The 18,909-nt window shown below is 42.1% G+C and overlaps 1 protein-coding gene across 2 annotated transcripts in view; it reads left to right on the top strand.

Moving 5' to 3' along the window:
- The window catches only part of LOC136635906 (USP6 N-terminal-like protein), a 151,124-nt gene that overhangs the window by 122,292 nt on the left and 9,923 nt on the right, over window positions 1-18,909 (top strand). For both annotated transcript variants that reach the window (XM_066610995.1, XM_066610990.1), the window contains 7 exons: window positions 939-1,048; window positions 3,024-3,072; window positions 8,097-8,217; window positions 10,454-10,548; window positions 13,259-13,324; window positions 15,242-15,341; window positions 18,463-18,615. In XM_066610995.1, the coding sequence (XP_066467092.1) occupies window positions 939-1,048; window positions 3,024-3,072; window positions 8,097-8,217; window positions 10,454-10,548; window positions 13,259-13,324; window positions 15,242-15,341; window positions 18,463-18,615 (694 nt within the window). The remainder of the gene's footprint in view (window positions 1-938; window positions 1,049-3,023; window positions 3,073-8,096; window positions 8,218-10,453; window positions 10,549-13,258; window positions 13,325-15,241; window positions 15,342-18,462; window positions 18,616-18,909) is intronic.

Here is an 18,909-nt window from a genome sequence, read left to right as displayed (position 1 = left end):
CTGATTTTGAGATGCTTTCTGATTGTATAGTTTTGATTTAAATATGAAGAGTTCATGAAGGAGTACCGATAAAGGCATGGGGATAAAAAACAGAATAACTAGAAAATGTTTCCATTCAGTACGCTCAGACCCTTTTTCTTGCATTTTTAACAGCTGCAAGAATCTACATTGTTAAGATGTGGAAGTTTTGGCCACCCCAAGTATGGGAGATGTAATAATGTAGACTTGTTTGCTTAAAAATATATATATTGAAGAGGGGAATTTGGCTATTAAGCTGTAGATGTTGGTCAGTCTTCATCCTAGGTAGATCATCATACTTGGATCCAGTAAGCTCTGCTGCATGCACAAATTCTCACTTACTTCTCTGGATTAGGGTTCATGTCTCTGACCAGTATGCTTCCCTCACTCCAATATTTTGTTCATTCTGTATTGGTAATCCCTTTTGCAAACTGAGGGATACTTCCTTGATTACTTTTCGCCCTTAGTTCATGTCACTCCCATCAATAAAGTTTTATAATGTGAGAATGATTTATATATGTGCTTATCTGGGAGTCACACAGTTCTGGAATAAACAGGAATGATTTAGCAAAACTGCATCTGACATGCAAGTAGACTTGTGCATATCTTCCCTTTCCAGGGTTATGAGCAAGGTTTGGCTGCACCGGCTCACAAAAATGTTAGATTGTGAGGGTGACTGGTGTCTATGTATCTCATTTCTGTTTCATGACAGGTTAGTGAAGGAAGGGATCAGGCCTCATTGCTGTTTCTCTTCAGTCAACAATGAAGAGAACAAAATTAATCTAAACCTTGTTCTTGAGGAATGAATGAAATACAGTTAGGGTTCTTCAAAAATGGGAGAAACTCTTCCATGACTTACAAAGTCTACTGTTTTCAGATGTTTTAAGATTCTTAATAGTTGATCTTTTTTTTTCACCAAGAAAATGAAAGAACAAGCCAAGTGCTTCTCATCTGAAATCAAACAGATAGACCTGGATGTCAACCGCACTTTTCGCAATCACATCATGTTCCGGGATCGTTATGGGGTGAAGTGAGTTTCTGAAGCATGGACCTTACCTACTTATGCTTTTTATTTAAATAATATTTAACTCTGATCCTTTGCCCAGCTGCTGCAGATAGTTGTTGAAAATTTTTATTTTCAAAACCCTGAAAAATATAAGCAAAGACTGCAGTGCACAATGATCAGATCCTTATAAGTTTCCAGCTCTGGCACAGAGAAGGCAGTTTAAGAATAGACAGTAAAGTAAAGAAACATGACTTAATGCTATGTCTGGATTTCCTGTATCTTTTCTCCTGCAAGGGGGGGGGGAAAGAAGCTGGGGGGGAATCTTAGGAGGAAAAGTTGCTGCTAGAGAAAAAAGTTAAGCATCTCTTCCTCCCTCCCACCCTAGTTGCACCTATCTACTTACCCATCCTCCTGAAGAGGGTTTAGCTGAAATTTCACATAAAGTATAATTTGGCCATAAGAAATAGATCACAAATATCATACAATATCAGTCCAAAATAACTTTGGAAGTTACAAATTAGAGTACTAGTCTTGAAAATGAAAAGCTATTGACAGGAGATTTTGCATTTAACACACAGGTTTCTTTAAAGGAGATTGAATATAAAGGTGTAGTGCAGGGGTTTCCAAAGTGTGTGGCACAATGCCTTAGGGCAGTGTTTCTCAAACTGTGTGTCGGGATCCACTAGGTGGTTTGCAAGTCAATTTCAGGTGAGTCCTCATTCATTTCAATATTTTATTTTTAATTATTTATTTTTAATTAATATATAATATCAAGGATTAGACTTGATCCTACCATGGTATGTGACTGCATTTGGGGAAAGGTCACACATCTGCACTTAACAGGCTGCTATATTAAAAAGTATATATTATGTTGTATTGTGCTTTTAACAATAATAGTCAGTGGGGCTTACTCCTGGGTAAGTGAGGATAGGGTTGCAGCCTACAATCCTTAATTATTTTCCTGCTTGATGATGTCGCTTCCGATCATGACATCACTTTTGTGATTTAGCAGATTCTCATGCTAAAAAGTGGGTCCCAGTGCTAAAAGTTTGAGAACCACTGCCTTAGGGAGTTGTGGCACACTTACTGAAATGCCAGGGGATATCCCCCGTGGCCCCTCCTATCTGTTCCCCTGGGCACCACCATTTTGGATCTCACAAAATCTTGCAAGATCCAAGATGGCACCCAACTTTCATGAGAGTTGACTGTCACCAAGGTTTTGTGAGATCCAAGATGGTGGTGCACAAATGTCACAGACTTTGGGCACTGCCTTTTTTGGATCTCATGAGATTTCATGAAATTTGGGTATCATCTTCTTAGACTTCACGAGATTTTGCAAGATCCAAGGTGGCTACACCCAGCTGAGGAGGCTGTGGTGGCATCGTAAGCCAGTTAAGTTTGGGAACCACTGTCATAATGGATGGAAATACCTGAGAATAATAAGAATCCCAGGAAATCTAAGTGGATGAAACTATTGAATTGCCCCCAACCTCCATTGTGAAATGCTGAAAGTACCTTACCCACTATGGTTTCTAATACTCTTAAGGCTTCAATTATTAAGGGCACTTTTGTGAGTGACCCGAATTTTTTTTTTACATTTGATCATGGTATTTTAGCCATTGACCTGCTGCTTCTCTTCCCCAGCTTGCTGTGAATTGTAATATTCAAATTTCATTTTTCAGAAGATTGTGTGGAAGGCAAGTTGGTAGACTGCAACAACATTTTGATGGGGTTGGGAGGCAGCCACTGAAAACAGGTCTTGAACATACTGAGACACCCTAAAAGTTATCAAAGTGGAATTCAGAAAATATTGCACTGAGTGCTAGTCTGACAAAATTAGCTCCTGCTATTATTTGCTCATATAGTTATAATATCCTCCCTTTTATGGAACACTACAAATAAAGAAAATTTTGGTTTTTTATAAAATCCCAAGTGAAAATGTGGCCCAGCGGCCCTGTTCTGCAGCATACTGATTGTAACTTTTTCTCTCTTTTTATAGACAACAAGCTTTGTTCCACGTCCTGTCTGCCTACTCTGTTTACAACACGGTAAGTCCAACTGGAAATTGAAAGACTAAACTGAGTTCTGTTTGGTTTCCATCAAGTAGGCAAAAGGGGGGTGCCATAAACACTTGATGAGTATTGGCAACCTTCAGTCTCGAAAGACTATGGTATCGCGCTCTGAATGGTGGTTCTGGCACAGCGTCTAGTGTGGCTGAAAAGGCCAATCCGGGAGTGACAATCCCTTCCACACCGGGAGCAAGTGCAGTCTGTCCCTGGTCTGTCTCCCTGACTATGGGCCTTCCTTCTTTGCCTCTTAGCCTCAGACTGTTGGCAAAGTGTCTCTTCAAACTGGGAAAGGCCATGCTGCACAGCCTGCCTCCAAGCGGGCCGCTCAGAGGCCAGGGTTTCCCACTTGTTGAGGTCCATCCCTAAGGCCTTCAGATCCCTCTTGCAGATGTCCTTGTATCGCAGCTGTGGTCTGCCTGTAGGGCGCTTTCCTTGCACGAGTTCTCCATAGAGGAGATCCTTTGGGATCCGGCCATCATCCATTCTCACGACATGACCAAGCCAACGCAGGCGTCTCTGTTTCAGCAGTGAATACATGCTAGGGATTCCAGCACGTTCCAGGACTGTGTTGTTTGGAACTTTGTCCTGCCAGGTGATGCCGAGGATGCGTCGGAGGCAGCGCATGTGGAAAGCGCTCAGTTTCCTCTCCTGTTGTGAGTGAAGAGTCCATGACTCGCTGCAGTACAGAAGTGTACTCAGGACGCAAGCTCTGTAGACCTGGATCTTGGTATGTTCCGTCAGCTTCTTGTTGGACCAGACTCTCTTTGTGAGTCTGGAAAACGTGGTAGCTGCTTTACCGATGCGCTTGTTTAGCTCGGTATCGAGAGAATGAGTGTCGGAGATCGTTGAGCCAAGGTACACAAAGTCATGGACAACCTCCAGTTCATGCTCAGAGATTGTAATGCAGGGAGGTGAGTCCACATCCTGAACCATGACCTGTGTTTTCTTCAGGCTGATTGTCAGTCCAAAATCTTGGCAGGCCTTGCTAAAACGATCCATGAGCTGCTGGAGATCTTTGGCAGAGTGGGTAGTGACAGCTGCATCGTCGGCAAAGAGGAAGTCACGCAGACATTTCAGCTGGACTTTGGATTTTGCTCTCAGTCTGGAGAGGTTGAAGAGCTTTCCGTCTGATCTGGTCCGGAGATAGATGCCTTCTGTTGCAGTTCCAAAGGCCTGCTTCAGCAGGACAGCGAAGAAAATCCCAAACAAGGTTGGTGCAAGAACACAGCCCTGCTTCACTCCGCTTCGGATGTCAAAAGGGTCTGATGTGGAGCCATCGAAGACAACAGTGCCCTTCATGTCCTTGTGGAAAGATCTGATGATGCTGAGGAGCCTGGGTGGACATCCAATCTTGGGGAGAATCTTGAAGAGGCCGTCTCTGCTGACCAGGTCGAAAGCCTTTGTGAGATCTATGAAGGCTATAAAGAGTGGCTGTCGTTGTTCCCTGCATTTCTCCTGCAGTTGTCTAAGGGAGAATACCATATCAGTGGTGGACCTGTTGGCTCGGAATCCACACTGTGATTCTGGATAGACGCTCTCTGCAAGTACCTGGAGCCTCTTTAGTACAACTCGGGCAAACAGCTTTCCTACAACGCTAAGGAGAGAGATGCCGCGGTAGTTGTTGCAGTCACCCCTGTCACCTTTGTTCTTGTACAGCGTGATGATGTTTGCATCCCTCATGTCTTGAGGTACTCCACCTTCTCTCCAGCAGAGACAGAGGATTTCATGCAGCTCAGTTGATCAATTGCATTAAACTAAAAACTTTGCTAGCAAAGCAGATGCTTAACAGAACTAATTAACAAGGACACTTTCTTAGAAAAGTAGTGCCATTTTTTAGTTTAATGAACACAGGGACTTTCTCTGTTCGCATGCTAATCAACAGTGCTTTGTGAAAAATGTTTTGGTGCGATCTGTCCTGTTTCATGGATCATCTTTGAACTGTTTTATCCTGGCAATGATGCACTATGTTATTGTTATGCTTTTCAACAAAATACAGGGGAGGGGGCATGTATCTGCAGATCCCATATACTCTTGTCTCCCTTAAGCGTGGCACCCCCTCTGGAGGTGAGGGAAGCTCACGGAAGTTGCATTTTTTGCCTTTTGGGCCATTCTGACGCTACGGGAGGTTGTGTGAGGCCTCTGCAAACCTCCAAAAGCCTCTAGAGGTGAGGGAAGCTGGTCTCTCCTTGCCTTTGGAGGGCAGGGATTGTCCCTGATTGTCTGCGGTTTCAATTAACCACAGGGGGTTCAGGTACAGAACTCTGTGGATACTGGGGCACGCTTGTACATGTTTGTGACTTGATTGGGTGCTTTATGTAATTCAGTTTCTTCTGCACTAAGTAGTCTGTTAATTTTGCTGTTACCTTAGAAAGATATTTAAAAAATTGAAAAGTGCTTTTTAAATGGTTGTTTGACACCCATATAGTGCATTACATGCAGAAAAAGGACTTGATTTAGCTAGAACCAAGATATGCCATTTATTCTTTGTGAGGAGTAACAACTACTGAAAACAAAATTAATGATGCTAGAACAAAAAATACTGTTCAAATCTACCTCTTCATGGGATTCACAAAGATGAAAATTCAACCTATTGCATCCGTTTTGTGGTAGCTGTGTTGGCCTGAAGCTGCACAGCCATATAAATAGACCTTGCTATAGTTGTGCTTCTTGAGAATCTTATCTGACCTAATATTGAATGAAAATATTGGTCCATTCTCCTTGTGACCTCTTTGCTGTATTCAGTGGTAGCTTCACGGCTGAAGACTTCAATTTATTACAGCCAGTTAACTCAATTCTAGCCAAAGGACATAGAATATGCTTAAATTAGCTACAGAATTTGCTGTTTTCATGTGCCAGCAGGGGAATGATTAACCCAGATGATCCAAGCACAGGGGGACACATTTTTCCCCAGCTAGCCTTTTAAAAAATTGGATATACAGCAGGAATTTCAAGTGGCGTTTGCGCAGGTTTTTTTTTTAAATATTTCATATAATCATGTTTAAAACTTGTAATTTATGTTAATTCACTTTATGCAAATGATTTGACTCTCCTTTGGTCTCAGGGTAATGTTATCAGATCTGTCAGAGCTCCCCAGTATTCTAAATACGGTATTTGTTTTTCTCATGTAACTGCTGCAATTTATGTAGCTCATTTCAATCTCAGCCAAGACTTTTAGGTTTTTGGTTGAAATTGTCTTGTTGGCAATCATTGATTCCTTTTACTTTATGTTGCTGAGCCAGTCAGAACTGCATATAATATATTGCAATTATCTTATGTTCTTCCTTTGAATAGTAGCCAACTCTTGGGAATCTGGGACCAGGATTCACTAAGTAGCCAGGGATGTGGTGGTGGTCATAGTATGTGTTGGTAGTAGTTACTACTAGTGTGGTGGTAGTAGTTGTAAGGGGAGAGGCAAAAAGAAAACTAGTGAATTTAACAAGCCTCAGGGCTCATGGGTCAGGAGGTACAACCAAGCTGATCCAGTATCTAGTTCTGAAGGTAGGAATTGTACCTTTTTGATGTTTTACACAAGACACTAAAGTGGCTAAGGCAGGCCTTTCTGGATGCTTTAGTACCGTGGTCTTCAACTTAGAGAGAGCTGGGACTTGCCCCATCCTGCAAGATGGAACCCACCTTCAGAAGCCCAGTAGATGAGAGGGGTAGGTAAGTTGAATAGCCATGGTTCCCCTGCTTTTCCTGCCTGGTGGCAGCCAACTGACATATGCTTCTACTGTGTCATTCTGCCCAGTCTTTTCTTCAGGCTCAGTTGAAGTAGGCGGGGGGGGCATAGAGTGGCATGGCACAATTGTGCACTCAGCTTTAAAAACTGGAAGGCAAGAGAAAGGAAGCAAAGCAGGCAGAGAGTAGAGGGAGTGCTGCAGAAGGGGAAAATTGGCATGAGGGGGCCCCCGGAGAGGCTTGGTCAGAGCATCCCCTCCAAAGCCAAAGTTTACCAATTCTAGGACCCTGCTGTGGCTGATGTTGAAACTGTGCATGTAATAGAGTCGCAACCAATGAGGTCATGTTGTGATGCACATCTGGTCCTGATTCACATATTGAGGACTCTGCTTTAGTACAGTCTTGTTTGTATGTTTGGTATGTGGTTACTTTTCAGTTGTGGGGACTTCTTGGATGTCATCTTAGTTGCTATAGAGCAACCACTGTTGTGAAAAATGTCCACAACTCATCACATGCATGGTGGATATCAAGGGTGACCTGTCTATTAGGCAAGATGATGCAGGTTGCATCAGCAGAATAAGGTGCGCTTTTTGGGGGTGCACTTTACTTCGAGTCTTCTGCTGTACCCTTCCAACACAATGGACACAAGCCACACTGACGTGCTTTCTGCCCAATGAAAGCGAGTGGAAAACAGAACATCTGCCTTCTTACCTTGTCTCTGACGCATTCTTCAAATGTGCCTTTATTCACATGATCCCTTAAAATCAAACTGGAAGTCCCACAGGTTCTGCAGTTGAAGGAACCTCACAAGGAGTGGGACAAGTTTGTGTGTGTCTTATCACACAGAGGGAGGTGGACCTGGGGTACAATCAAGCAATGTTCCAGGTCACACCACCCCTCCTGGAGACTCACACTTATCACCATTAAATTCTCATGACAGGTTATGTAATTTGTGCAGGGGAAGGAGAAAACAGGGAATTAAGAATCTCTGTTTGGGTGTTTGGTCAGTCATCAGTTGGCTCATACAGCTATATTAAGCTGCCTTACACCAAGTCAGGGCATTGGGTCATCTAATCTGAACTTGTCTGCTCTGATTGGCAGCAGCTCTCAGACAGATCTCTCTTCCTTCCTAGCCCTGCTGTTTGGGTCATTTAACTGGTGATGTCCGTGGTTATGGATCCTTCTGTATGCAGAAGGATGTGCTGTACCACTGAGTGCCCCATTTGGTGGCCTTGGAGAAAAGTTGCATCTTGTGTTTGTATGCATAGTACAGTCTGCTCTAGTTGTAGAGCTTATTTTGTGTAATGTGTGTCTGGATCTTTCAGGAAGTGAGCTATTGCCAGGGAATGAGTCAGATTGCAGCTATCCTGCTGATGTATTTAAATGAAGAGGATGCCTTTTGGGCACTGGCACAACTCCTTACGAATCAGAGGCACGCAATGCATGGTAAGGTTGTGCTTATGCACAGGCCCTTATTCTTTCATGCCACATTCACACATAATATTTATTATTTCTTAAGTATCTCAGAGAAGTTGCTGAACATACATAAATAACTGTAACAAGTGTCCTTGCCTGCAAGCTTAAAATCTAGACAGGTAACATAAAAGGAAGGAAGGAGGGAAGATATTGCAGGTAGAAAGGCACTAAGGTAAAATTGCAGCAAATTAGGGAAAGTCTTCAGACACTTTTAAAACTGGATCACACAAATGTTGAGAGACAGTGAGTTCCACATTCCATATGAGGGCTGAATTCCATTTTCCAGCCCTCCATATGAGGGCTGAAGATAACAAATGTAATCTGTGTGCTGACAAAGGGTTTGGTGTCTAAAGAGTGTAGACCTCTTGGAAGAGTGTGAAGAGCAATTAAAGCAGAACGTTTAAAGGTACCAATTGACTACAAGCATTCAAAAGTAAGTAGTGGAATGGTAAGTTGGACTTGGTAAGGGAGAGGAAGGACAGTATCAAGAAGGAAGAGTAGGATTGGCAAGAAACATGAGACTAGTGCAGGGGTCTCCAAACCCCGGCCCGGGGGCCAGATGCGGCCCGCAGTAAGCCTCTTTCTGGCCCGCAGCCAACCTCTTGTCCCCTGAAAGCCTCTGGCCCACTCAACTGAACATGACCAGAATTGATTGTGTCTGGAGGGTGTTCTGAGGGCCAGAGAGGTTGAATGAATGAGCCCATTCATTCATTTATTCACTCATCTAAGTTCCATCTCTTATTTATTTAAATTTTATATTTAAATTTTTTCCCGGCCCTCCACATCACACCAGATATTTGATGTGGTCCTCTGGCCAAAGAGTTTGGAGACCCCCTGGACTAGTGGAATGAAGAATAGATTTGGTGGTTTCAGATGAGATTGAGAAAGACCAAGAAAAAGGGTGTTGCCTTAATCAGATCTGAATAAAGAGTGAACAAAGATTAGCAATATCTTCAGAAAGAATATCAGAAGTACAGTTATGCCTCCTGTTAGGGTGTGGGTGTGATCCTGACAAACAGGTCAATGTGAAATAGTGCTACAGGAGGTAATTACAACACTGTTACTTTACTCACCAGTCATTAGGTTAGAACCCGCTGCATACTTTACCACCTCTGCCATCACATCTCCAAGAAGGCACTGGTGGAAGATGTTGGGAAGAACTGCTCCCAGGAGGATGAGCCAGGTTGTGACTCATCCTGGGGAACTTCAGGCTTCTGGTTGAAGAGGGCCCTTAGGGTAAATTGCCGTGTCCAATATTTCCTCTCCCAAAGCATTTTATTGTAGCTGGCGATTGGCTCTGTGCTAGACCAAATACACCACAAATGCAGAATATACAGTGTTTTCATTGGCTGAAAGCAAAGTGCAGACAGCTGTATTTTTTTACAGCAAACTTTTGTTTGTATAGATTTTAACTATTTTATTGTTATAAAAATAACATACTATAAAAATAACAGCCTTTACATACCAATTCCAGTACTACTGTTATGTTGTTGTAGGAGGTTTTAACTGTATTGATAGTTGAAAACATGAGAAAGGGCCTGAATTTGCAACAAAAAAGACAAAAGTGTCAAAAACTACATTTAAATTCCCAGCATGTGGAGTATTGTATTGTATTATATTGTATTTATTTAGAAATAGGGCAGAGCTTCCCAAAGTGTGAGTTGTGACCCACTGGTGTTGCGCCTGCCTCTGGACTGTTTTGGATTTGGAGCCATTCCAAAAGGGGGGGGAGGTGCTGGCCCAGTGACACTGCTAGCCAGAAAGCCTTTCTAGGAGGCCCCAGAGGCCTAGGTTGCACTGGGCAGGCAGAAGCAACTTCCAGTTTTCAGAGGCAACTCCTGGTATGCCTCCAAAAAACCAGAAGTTGCTTCTGGATGCTTCTGCGGGCCATTCTGAGACCCACAGAGGCCAACAGAGTGGGTCACTGGCCTGGCACAACCTAGGCCTCTGGGCCCTTCTAGTAAGGCTTTCTGGCCACAAGGTGAGTCATGGTACACAAAACTTTGGGAACTGCTGGAGTAGGATAAATCAAAACACCACTAAGAGCTAAAGAAAAAAGAACTGAAAAATAAATAGAAGGCATTTCTAGGGAGTGGGGGATCTTGGGAAATGTAAGTTTTCATTAAGGATCCGCATTAAATATGCTGCTCAATTTTTGTTTCTAAATCCTTTGACACTGCTCTGGCTATGTGTGTTCCTTTCCAAGGGTTTTTCATCCCTGGATTCCCAAAGCTGCAGAGATTCCAAGCCCACCATGAAGCTATCCTAAGCAAGCTTTTTCCAAAGCTGAAGAAGCACATGGTAATCTTTTCAATTAAGTGAATGTTTACCATATATACAATAAACTTTAGAGTCCTCAGAGTGTCTTGTTCAGGTCATAATTGTCTGACCGTTACCACTTCTTTTTTTAACCTTTCATAATGAGAACATGATGTATAAAAAATTTATTTTGCCATTATGACTTGTGTAGCATTGAAAACTTTTAAACATCTGGAGAATTTGGTAGGGAATCCCAAAGTCGTGAATATTTCAAGGCAATATGAGAGTATTATTTAGGTTCTGACAGACATTGCAGTCAGATGCAAGCTACAGGCTGAGACTAATTATTCGTGTGGGTTCCTTTCCAAGCGCTCACATGGATGGCAAAAAAAGCACTATAGCAAATCAATTTAAAAAACAAAGTTTCTTTGCTCCAGTGATTTAAAAACAGCCTTTCTGACTCTAAGATAAGAGTCATTAAGAAGACAATCCATCAGTCAATCCTCCTCTAACAGCTTCACTCAGCCCCTCCCTTCACCAATGCAAATGTGCTCAGGGGGAAGGGAGGGGCCACTGGAAAGAGAAGGATTGATGGATTGTCAGCCAGCTGCCCTCTCTCTCATTAAGGAGCCTATTGTTAAAGTACTGTTCAGTTTTTTAAACTGATTTTAAAGGAGTGCATTTTCCCCTTCTCCAGGGATCAGCACATTCCTTCTCATTTGCAGGGGCCATTTGTGTTGAGTCAAATCCCTGTATAAAAAATCCGTGTATAAATAGGCTGGACCTGTAATTTGTATCCAAATTGAGGGTTATAGTACAACTTAAAGTGTAAGTTGGAGACTTGTTTTCTTGTATACTGTGCTGTTTGTATTAATTTTCATTTGACAAGAATGTCACATGACAACCCACATAGCAGTGATTTTTAACCTTTTTCATCTCATACTGACAAGGCACTAAAATTGTCAAGGCTATTAGTTTTTTTACAATTGGCAAGGCACAACCTTCTGCTGGTGGGGGGCTCGCATCCCCCACAGACCCTACTAGTAAATGATCACACACCCCAAATTTCCACAGCACACCTGCAGACCATTCACAACACACCAGTGTGCCACAGCACACGTTGAAAATTGCTGCCAGAGGCTCCATACCTTAGCAATAACATCTTAAATTGTAGCTGATTTCTTACTGTTTGATTTTAACTTAAACTGTTTGATTTCAGGGACCCTATGCATGCCTACATTGGCATCCCAAGGCTTCCTACTCCCCCTGTGTGGATGGGGAATGGAGAAAGGAGGGGAAATGGCCTTCCTCTCCATCCCCCTGCTTACCTTCATTGGCAGCAGTGTTGATTATAGTGGCAGAGTGGATTGGCAGGCTAGCGGGGACCTAATTGAATAGAGGGTGGGGAGTAAGGAAGATCTATCTGGGTAATTTTAACATAGGCATTTCCTGCTCATTCATATATTCCTTCCACTGCTACCAATCAGATTATTTTCCAGGAAGCAAGGTCCCTGGAGAGCAAATGTGATTGACTGGGGAGGTGTGTGTAGAAGATGGAGACAGGACCAACAGTGGTCCCCTCATCTTTTCCCATCTCCCCAGCCAATCACATTTGCTCTCCAGGAGGGACCAAGATGGTTGGAGGGGGTGGACTGGCTAGAAGGGGTAGAGGAAGCTGGTCTTCCCATGTTCCAAGGAACAAGAGAACTTGTTTTATACTATACCTCTGAAACCAGTGGCAGTTCACTCGAAACACTTGATGGAAGGTGAAGCCAAGGTCCCTGGCAAGTAAGCAAGGAAGATGGAAGTAGTGGAGTAATGGTAGTAGTGTACTCCACCTGATGCCCCACATAAAAGTTGACGCTAGGATGTTGGCAGGCTTCAGGAGTCAACTGACTGGGGCTGGTGAGCTTGTGAGTCTTTGACTTGTCTCCAGCCTGGTCAACCTGGTAGGAAGATAGGAAGAATGGTCAAGTCTGCTTTAAATTCCTCAAGAATGTGTCAGGAAATGATTCTACTTAATGTCATAGTGTCATTTTCTGGTGCATTTGAGAAGAAAAAAATAGGCAAGCAGCAGGAACCAGCCACTGATGATGAAGTATATCATTCGTATTTCAGGTACTGCTGAACTACCACTGACCACAGAAGTGTAGCTTTAAAAAATCCCATTAAAGAGATTTCCCACATAACAATTCACACATAATATTCATGGTCACCTATGGAGACCAGGTTAAGAACAGGTTCCTGTAAGTAAATACTCTGAACAATAATTTTTAAAAAAATTACACATGAATGGAACATATGGTGGTTGTATCTAGATTGTAGATGAGATGGGTAGTGCTACTTATGGCCATCTTACCAACTAATCAGAACTCATCTAACCTTTAGTCTCTTTCTTATGGAAATAAAACAATGTGATTGATGTGAAAAAGGTACTTTGACATTTGCCTAGAAAATGATATAGAATGCTGACTACTGTGTGTTTGGTGTCATATTAATGGGAATGGGAGAGGGAAAATATATCTGTTATTCAGGGAGGAAGTTATTATGCAAGATACTGTATCTGGCAAAGGTAGATATTTCTTCTTCTGACTGGTTTAATTTAGGGGGGAAACAATTGATGTTTGTTTATTTGGTTGTGAACCCAGGAATATTTGAAGGACCTAAATACCAATTTTCAATGTTAAAATAATTTTGTTTAGAAGTTTCTTGCCCAGTGAAATGAATTTTTTCCCTTTTCATTCTCTTTAAGGACAAGGAGCAGATGTCTACAGGAATTTATACAACTAAGTGGTTTCTGCAATGCTTCATTGATCGGGTACAGTCTTTGGGAAATGAGGGCTTCCACATGCTTGTCTTCACTTAACTTATATTGTGGTGTTGCTGTTCAGAATTGATATTGTGTTGCTTCTGCTTGTATTTTCAGTAAGTGGAGAGGCAAAGGAAAGGAATATCCACCCTTAATGCATTAATCACAGGCATGCATGACTCACAGAGCAAGTGTGCAACAAACTTTGTAACATGCTAAAATTATATTGTACCTTTGTTCTTGTGCTGTGCATGTTTGTAGTTTAGTGAGCAGAAGAACCACATTAATAGTACAGGTTGAGTCTCGGTAATTGTGAGGGTTCCCAGAACCCACGTGGATGGCAAAAATCTCATTAAAGCAAATCGATTTTTAAAAATATCCCTTTGCTAGGCAATTTAAAAACAGCCTTGCTTACCTTTGTGATGTAAGACAGAGACATTAGATAGATAATCCATCAATCAATCTCTCTCCAGGTGCTTAGAAAGGCTTCACTTGGAAACAGCAACCCCTCTCTTCACCCATGGCACAATGCTGGGAAAGAATACAAAGTGATTATCTTTCTTTCATGTGCTCAGGGCTATGGAAGGAGTTGCTTGCCTTGGAGTGAAGCTGTTCTAAGTGCCTGGAGAGAGAATGATGGATGGATTGTCAGCCAGCTGCCCTGTCTCGCATTAACAAGTCTTTTGTTAAATGACTTTTTTCCTTTAATTTAAAGGGCCCTTCTCATTGCGTTGAGATAGAACTGTGGGTGAAAAATCCATGGATAATTATTATACAGATTGTACCTGTATAACCCAGTAATAGAACTATAAGCAAAGGCCCAGACCAATCAAGCAAAAACCCACACGAACATGGACATTCCCCACAGAATAAGTGTATGCAAAACACATGTGGATTTCCTCATTTGTGAGACATCCATAAGTCCAACTGGGCAATTATTTTCCTCTCCCACAATTCTCATTTCTGTTCCCAGAGAGACCATCTTAAGACCATACATGGCTTAAAACAGGAAGACATATGTGCTTTTCTCCTTTGTTTGCTGCACAGGATCTGCTTAAGATCTTGGGGGGGTAAGGGGTTGAAGGAGGAGGAAGCCAACAATGCTTCAGTTCTCTTCCCAGTGGAGGGCAGGTGCCACCTGTTTATATTGCTCAGTGTATGCCTACTCATAGGCAAGTCCCATTGTGTTCAGTGGGGCTTACTTCTGGGAATGTGTGTATAAGATAGCAGCCCGCGTAGCCTAGCAATGGAGCATGTACCAGAATGAGGCAGGAAAAGAGGATGAAATTGAAATATTTTTGTTTAAGCCTGGGGGTGGGAGGGTGCCTCCTTTAGGGTATGACCCTACCCTGCTTGCTCAGAAGTCCCAAGCAGTGACCAGCAGGTCCGCTCTGTGCATGTTGGCAAAGAAAACAGCACATGAATCCTGCTGCCACTGGCAAGAGCAGAACAGCAAATGTGCAGGGGGAAACTTCCAGTCATTTCAACTGGTAAGCACTGCTGGCATATTTGGAGACACGGGAAGCCTGCCCAAGGATAATTGACAGTGCTGGGCTAATATGACATTTTCCATGAGTGAACTCCTGGACTGCAGTAAGCATGTAGTTTCACTTCCCACAAGTTGAAATTCAGATGCATTTTCTCATGAATAAACTGCACGTTTGGTTGTGACCAAGACTGACAATCTAAACAAAAGATCATATTATACAAGTGGGATTTGGGATTGGACTGTGTTTTTTAACATTAGTGCAAAAAATGGAAACTATCTGACTGCACATCTTTGGATATACAAGAAATTTTTACCAAAGTGCATGTAGTCTTAAATCTGGTTTAAAAATATGTATAGGTTTGATAAAGGACATTTTATGAATGCATTGTGATTTCTGCACAATATATAATCTAATTTTTAAATAATATTATACACAGACTCCATTTACTCTAACCCTACGGCTATGGGATATCTACATCCTGGAAGGAGAGAGGGTTCTGACAGCCATGGCTTACACTATCCTCAAGTTGCATAAAAGTAAGATGTTTTCCTTGACCACAATATGAATGATGCTGTCACTTTTGGGATGGAGATTAGCGGTCAGAAGTGGTTTTAAAGACAACTTTGCAGCATTGTGCTCAGATGCAAACCACCTACAGGTTGGACATTCCTTATCTGGAATTCTGAAATACCGAGTATTCCAAATTACTGAACCTTTTTGAGCACCAACATGACTTTATTTTTTTACTTTTTTGCATAAAGAAATAAATTCACAAACTGTTTCATGCATAGACCTTGTTTCATGCGCACAATTATTAAAAATATTGTATAAAATTACTTTCAGGCTATGTATATGGTATATAAGGTGTATATGAAACATAAATGAATTTTGTGTTTAGACTTGGACCCCATCCCCAAGATCTCTCATTATGTACATTATGCCTGTATCTGCAGATTCCGTATCCACAGTTTCAATTAACCATAGATCAGGTCCACAGGGCCCCCTCTGGCAGCCCTCCATGGCTTCCCTGGGCCTTCCTATGCCCTATAAGGCATTAAAAATATCACTTCAAGTTTTCATGAAAAACAGAAGTAGCTATTTTTTACTTGCAACAGTCATTCTGAGCCTGGCAGAGGTCATGGGCAGATAGAGCACAGTTCCTCTCTCCTCTGGAGGAGCAGATACAGGAGCACGCTGTATATTCAAGTATTCCGAAATATGGAAAAATCTGATATCCAAAATGCTTCTGGTTCCAAGTATTTCAGATAAGGGATGCCCTACCTATATTTGGAAACTATAATGCTTTATTTTCATACGTTTGAGATGGTGATGTGTATTGTACAATATTGGCTTTGTATAGGGCTAACATGAGTAACATCCAGAGCCCACATTTCAGTTGTCATGTGAAGTTCACTTTATTTGGTTGCATTTGTTGGCTTTCTCTACAAGGTGAACTGTTTGTATTCAGCTGGTGATTTTTTTTCCATGCCATGGCAGGCCTTTATTTTTTGACCACTTGCTGTGTGTACAGTTCTGTAGTACCATTTTTACACAGATGGTTCTTTATATATGGCTTTTGGATTGATTTAGAAGCCTTCTCTGTGGCCCAGTTCTCCCTGAAGTGTTAAATCTGCATTTGGGCTGTAGTACTTTGGAGTTACAGGTGTCTTACAAAGCCATAGGGAACCTTTTCTCAGCAGAATGTAACTGCTGGAACTGTGGGTTTGCCTGATCAAACAAACTTGTGAGAGAAGAAGCTGCTGCAGGCCACATCAGCTTCTACTCTTTGTTAGTTGTTGAGTGCATCTTTACTCCCCCTAGAGGTATCACAACTCACTCTCAGCCTTCATTTGATGAGGTTACTAAAATAGCACATCAGTGTAAATGGCACTCTTGGACTACAAACACCAGTACACTGGGCAGCATCGCTTTATCAATACAAAAAATTCTTAATATGAATATTTCAGTAACAAACTTAAGCATCACTATAAATTGTTGTTAGGCTGAATGCGAGGAGGTTAATGCAAGGAGCTGTTTAGTTACCATATTTTATTTTCTCTGTAAACCACTTAGTTAACTTTTTTTTGGTTGAAAAGTGGTATGTAAATGATGGTGGTGATGATAAAAAAATTAGAAAAAGATCTAGCAGTACCAGAAAAAAGCATATTAACAGGAGAGCAGAAAATACTCTTGTCTATTGTAAACTTTTATGTACCACCCTCGAAACCAGTGTTATTCAAACTGGGAGGCGCGGCTCCCTGGGGAGGCGCCACGAACGCGCAGGGGAGGCGCAGGTTGTCTCACAGTGACACAGTCACACCACCGTTCCTGGGCAGAGCCCCTCCGTCTTCTGTCCTTTTTTTAAAGCAGAAGAAACGGGGGTTGCTCAGCTGCTCCCTCCGAAAGTGACTGCGAGAGTGGCTGCTGCCGCCCGCCCTCTTCTCCCTCCTCTCTGAGGCTGCCCCTTCTGCGTCCTCTTCGACTCCAATCCTCCAGTTGGCAAATACTGAGTATGCTCAGTTTACAGTCCTTGCCCTTGCTGACCGTCAGAAAGAAACTCTCGCTGATCCTTGTCTGGTTGGTTCCTAGTTCCCAGCCTGGGATCGCTTCTCATCAAAGTGAAATCTCTCTTTTCAACCCCCTCCCCAAATAAAACACTTCCTATTTTACCAGTCACCAGGGCTCTTAAAGTTGTTTCCATGCAGTTGGCAAAGGGGGGGGGGAGAGACAAGCACACACTTTACTTGGCCAAGAGCAGAAAAAGGGACCAGTTTTTAAAGTGATTTATTAATCTTGTTGTTTGACTGAAGAGGAGAGGCTATATTTTTAAAGTGATGAATCTTGCTATTTGAAGGGAATACTTATCAGCCATTGATGAAGTGATTGCCAGCCCAATCCTATCCACACTTTCCTGGGAGTAAGCCCCATTGACTCTAATGGGACTTACTACTGAGTAGACATGCATAGGACTGAGCTGTACATCTCCTAGTATAGAAGACAAATCAGCATCCTAACCAAAACCTTATCAGCTCTGATATATTTTCATGATCTATTTTTGTTTTCCCCACCAGCTGCTGGAAAAATTTTAATTTCATTAAATTAATATAGGGTTCAATCCTATCCAAGGAGAATGGGAGAAATGACTAGTTGGATTGGGGTCCACAGGGGTGTGTGTGTGTAATGTTGGTCAGACTGGTTGTTCACAAACTTCATTTGATAAAACAATTCTATTGGTATGCTTACAAAGTTTAAAAAAAAAAAAAAGAGTCCTACTGAACCAGACAAAATCTACCCATTCCAGTATCCTGTCTCCAACAGTGATCAGCAGCTGATCATTTATAAAGCATGTGTATTGCTGTGTATTAATAATATATTTTTAAGATCTGCATTTAATTAATGCTATGATTAATATAATTAATATTAATATAGTTAATATTTTTGACCACTTCCTGTTTAATGATGTCACTTCCAGCCCTCAGAAACATGATGGGGAGTCATGGCCAACAGCCATGGGGGTCAAGGGAGCCACAGGCCAGAAAAGTTTGAGTACCACTGCTCTAAACGGATGAACAGTGCTGGTTGGTTGCTACTAGCGGCATTCAAGAGAAATGGTGTCTGAAGCCACGTGGTCTTATTGTGCTGTTCTCTGCTTGCCAGAGCGCTTGTTGAAAATGACCCTGGAAGATTTAAGGGAATTCCTGCAGGAAAGGATTGCTGCTTCCTTGCACTTTGAAGATGATATTGTAATTGAGCAATTACAAGCGTCCATGGCTGAACTGCGCAAAATGAAATTTGACCTTCCACCCCCAGGTAAGGAGAATTGTATCAGCTTTTAAAAAATAATCTGCAGTGAAGCAAAGCAGTAGCTATTTTCTGCCTGAGCAGTTTAGTTGCTTACACACTACTGCTCTGTTGTAGCTGGGAACATTACCTAACTTTCCCCTTCCTTCATCTTTGATCCCCAAGTAGATGAGAAACTGAGTTTGCACACCTTTCAAAAATACTGATTCTCCACCAAAGAGCTGTAAGCTCACCCTCCCAGGTCATGCCCCTTGATTGGTGTTTTAGCAAAGACTTCACATGTGCAATTCCACCTATGTATAA

Source organism: Tiliqua scincoides, chromosome 1 (assembly GCF_035046505.1).
Source record: "Tiliqua scincoides isolate rTilSci1 chromosome 1, rTilSci1.hap2, whole genome shotgun sequence".
In the NCBI taxonomy this organism is placed as follows: Eukaryota; Metazoa; Chordata; class Lepidosauria; order Squamata; family Scincidae; genus Tiliqua; species Tiliqua scincoides.
Note: the sequence above shows the minus strand (reverse complement) of the source record. Positions and strands in the feature narration are given on the sequence as shown.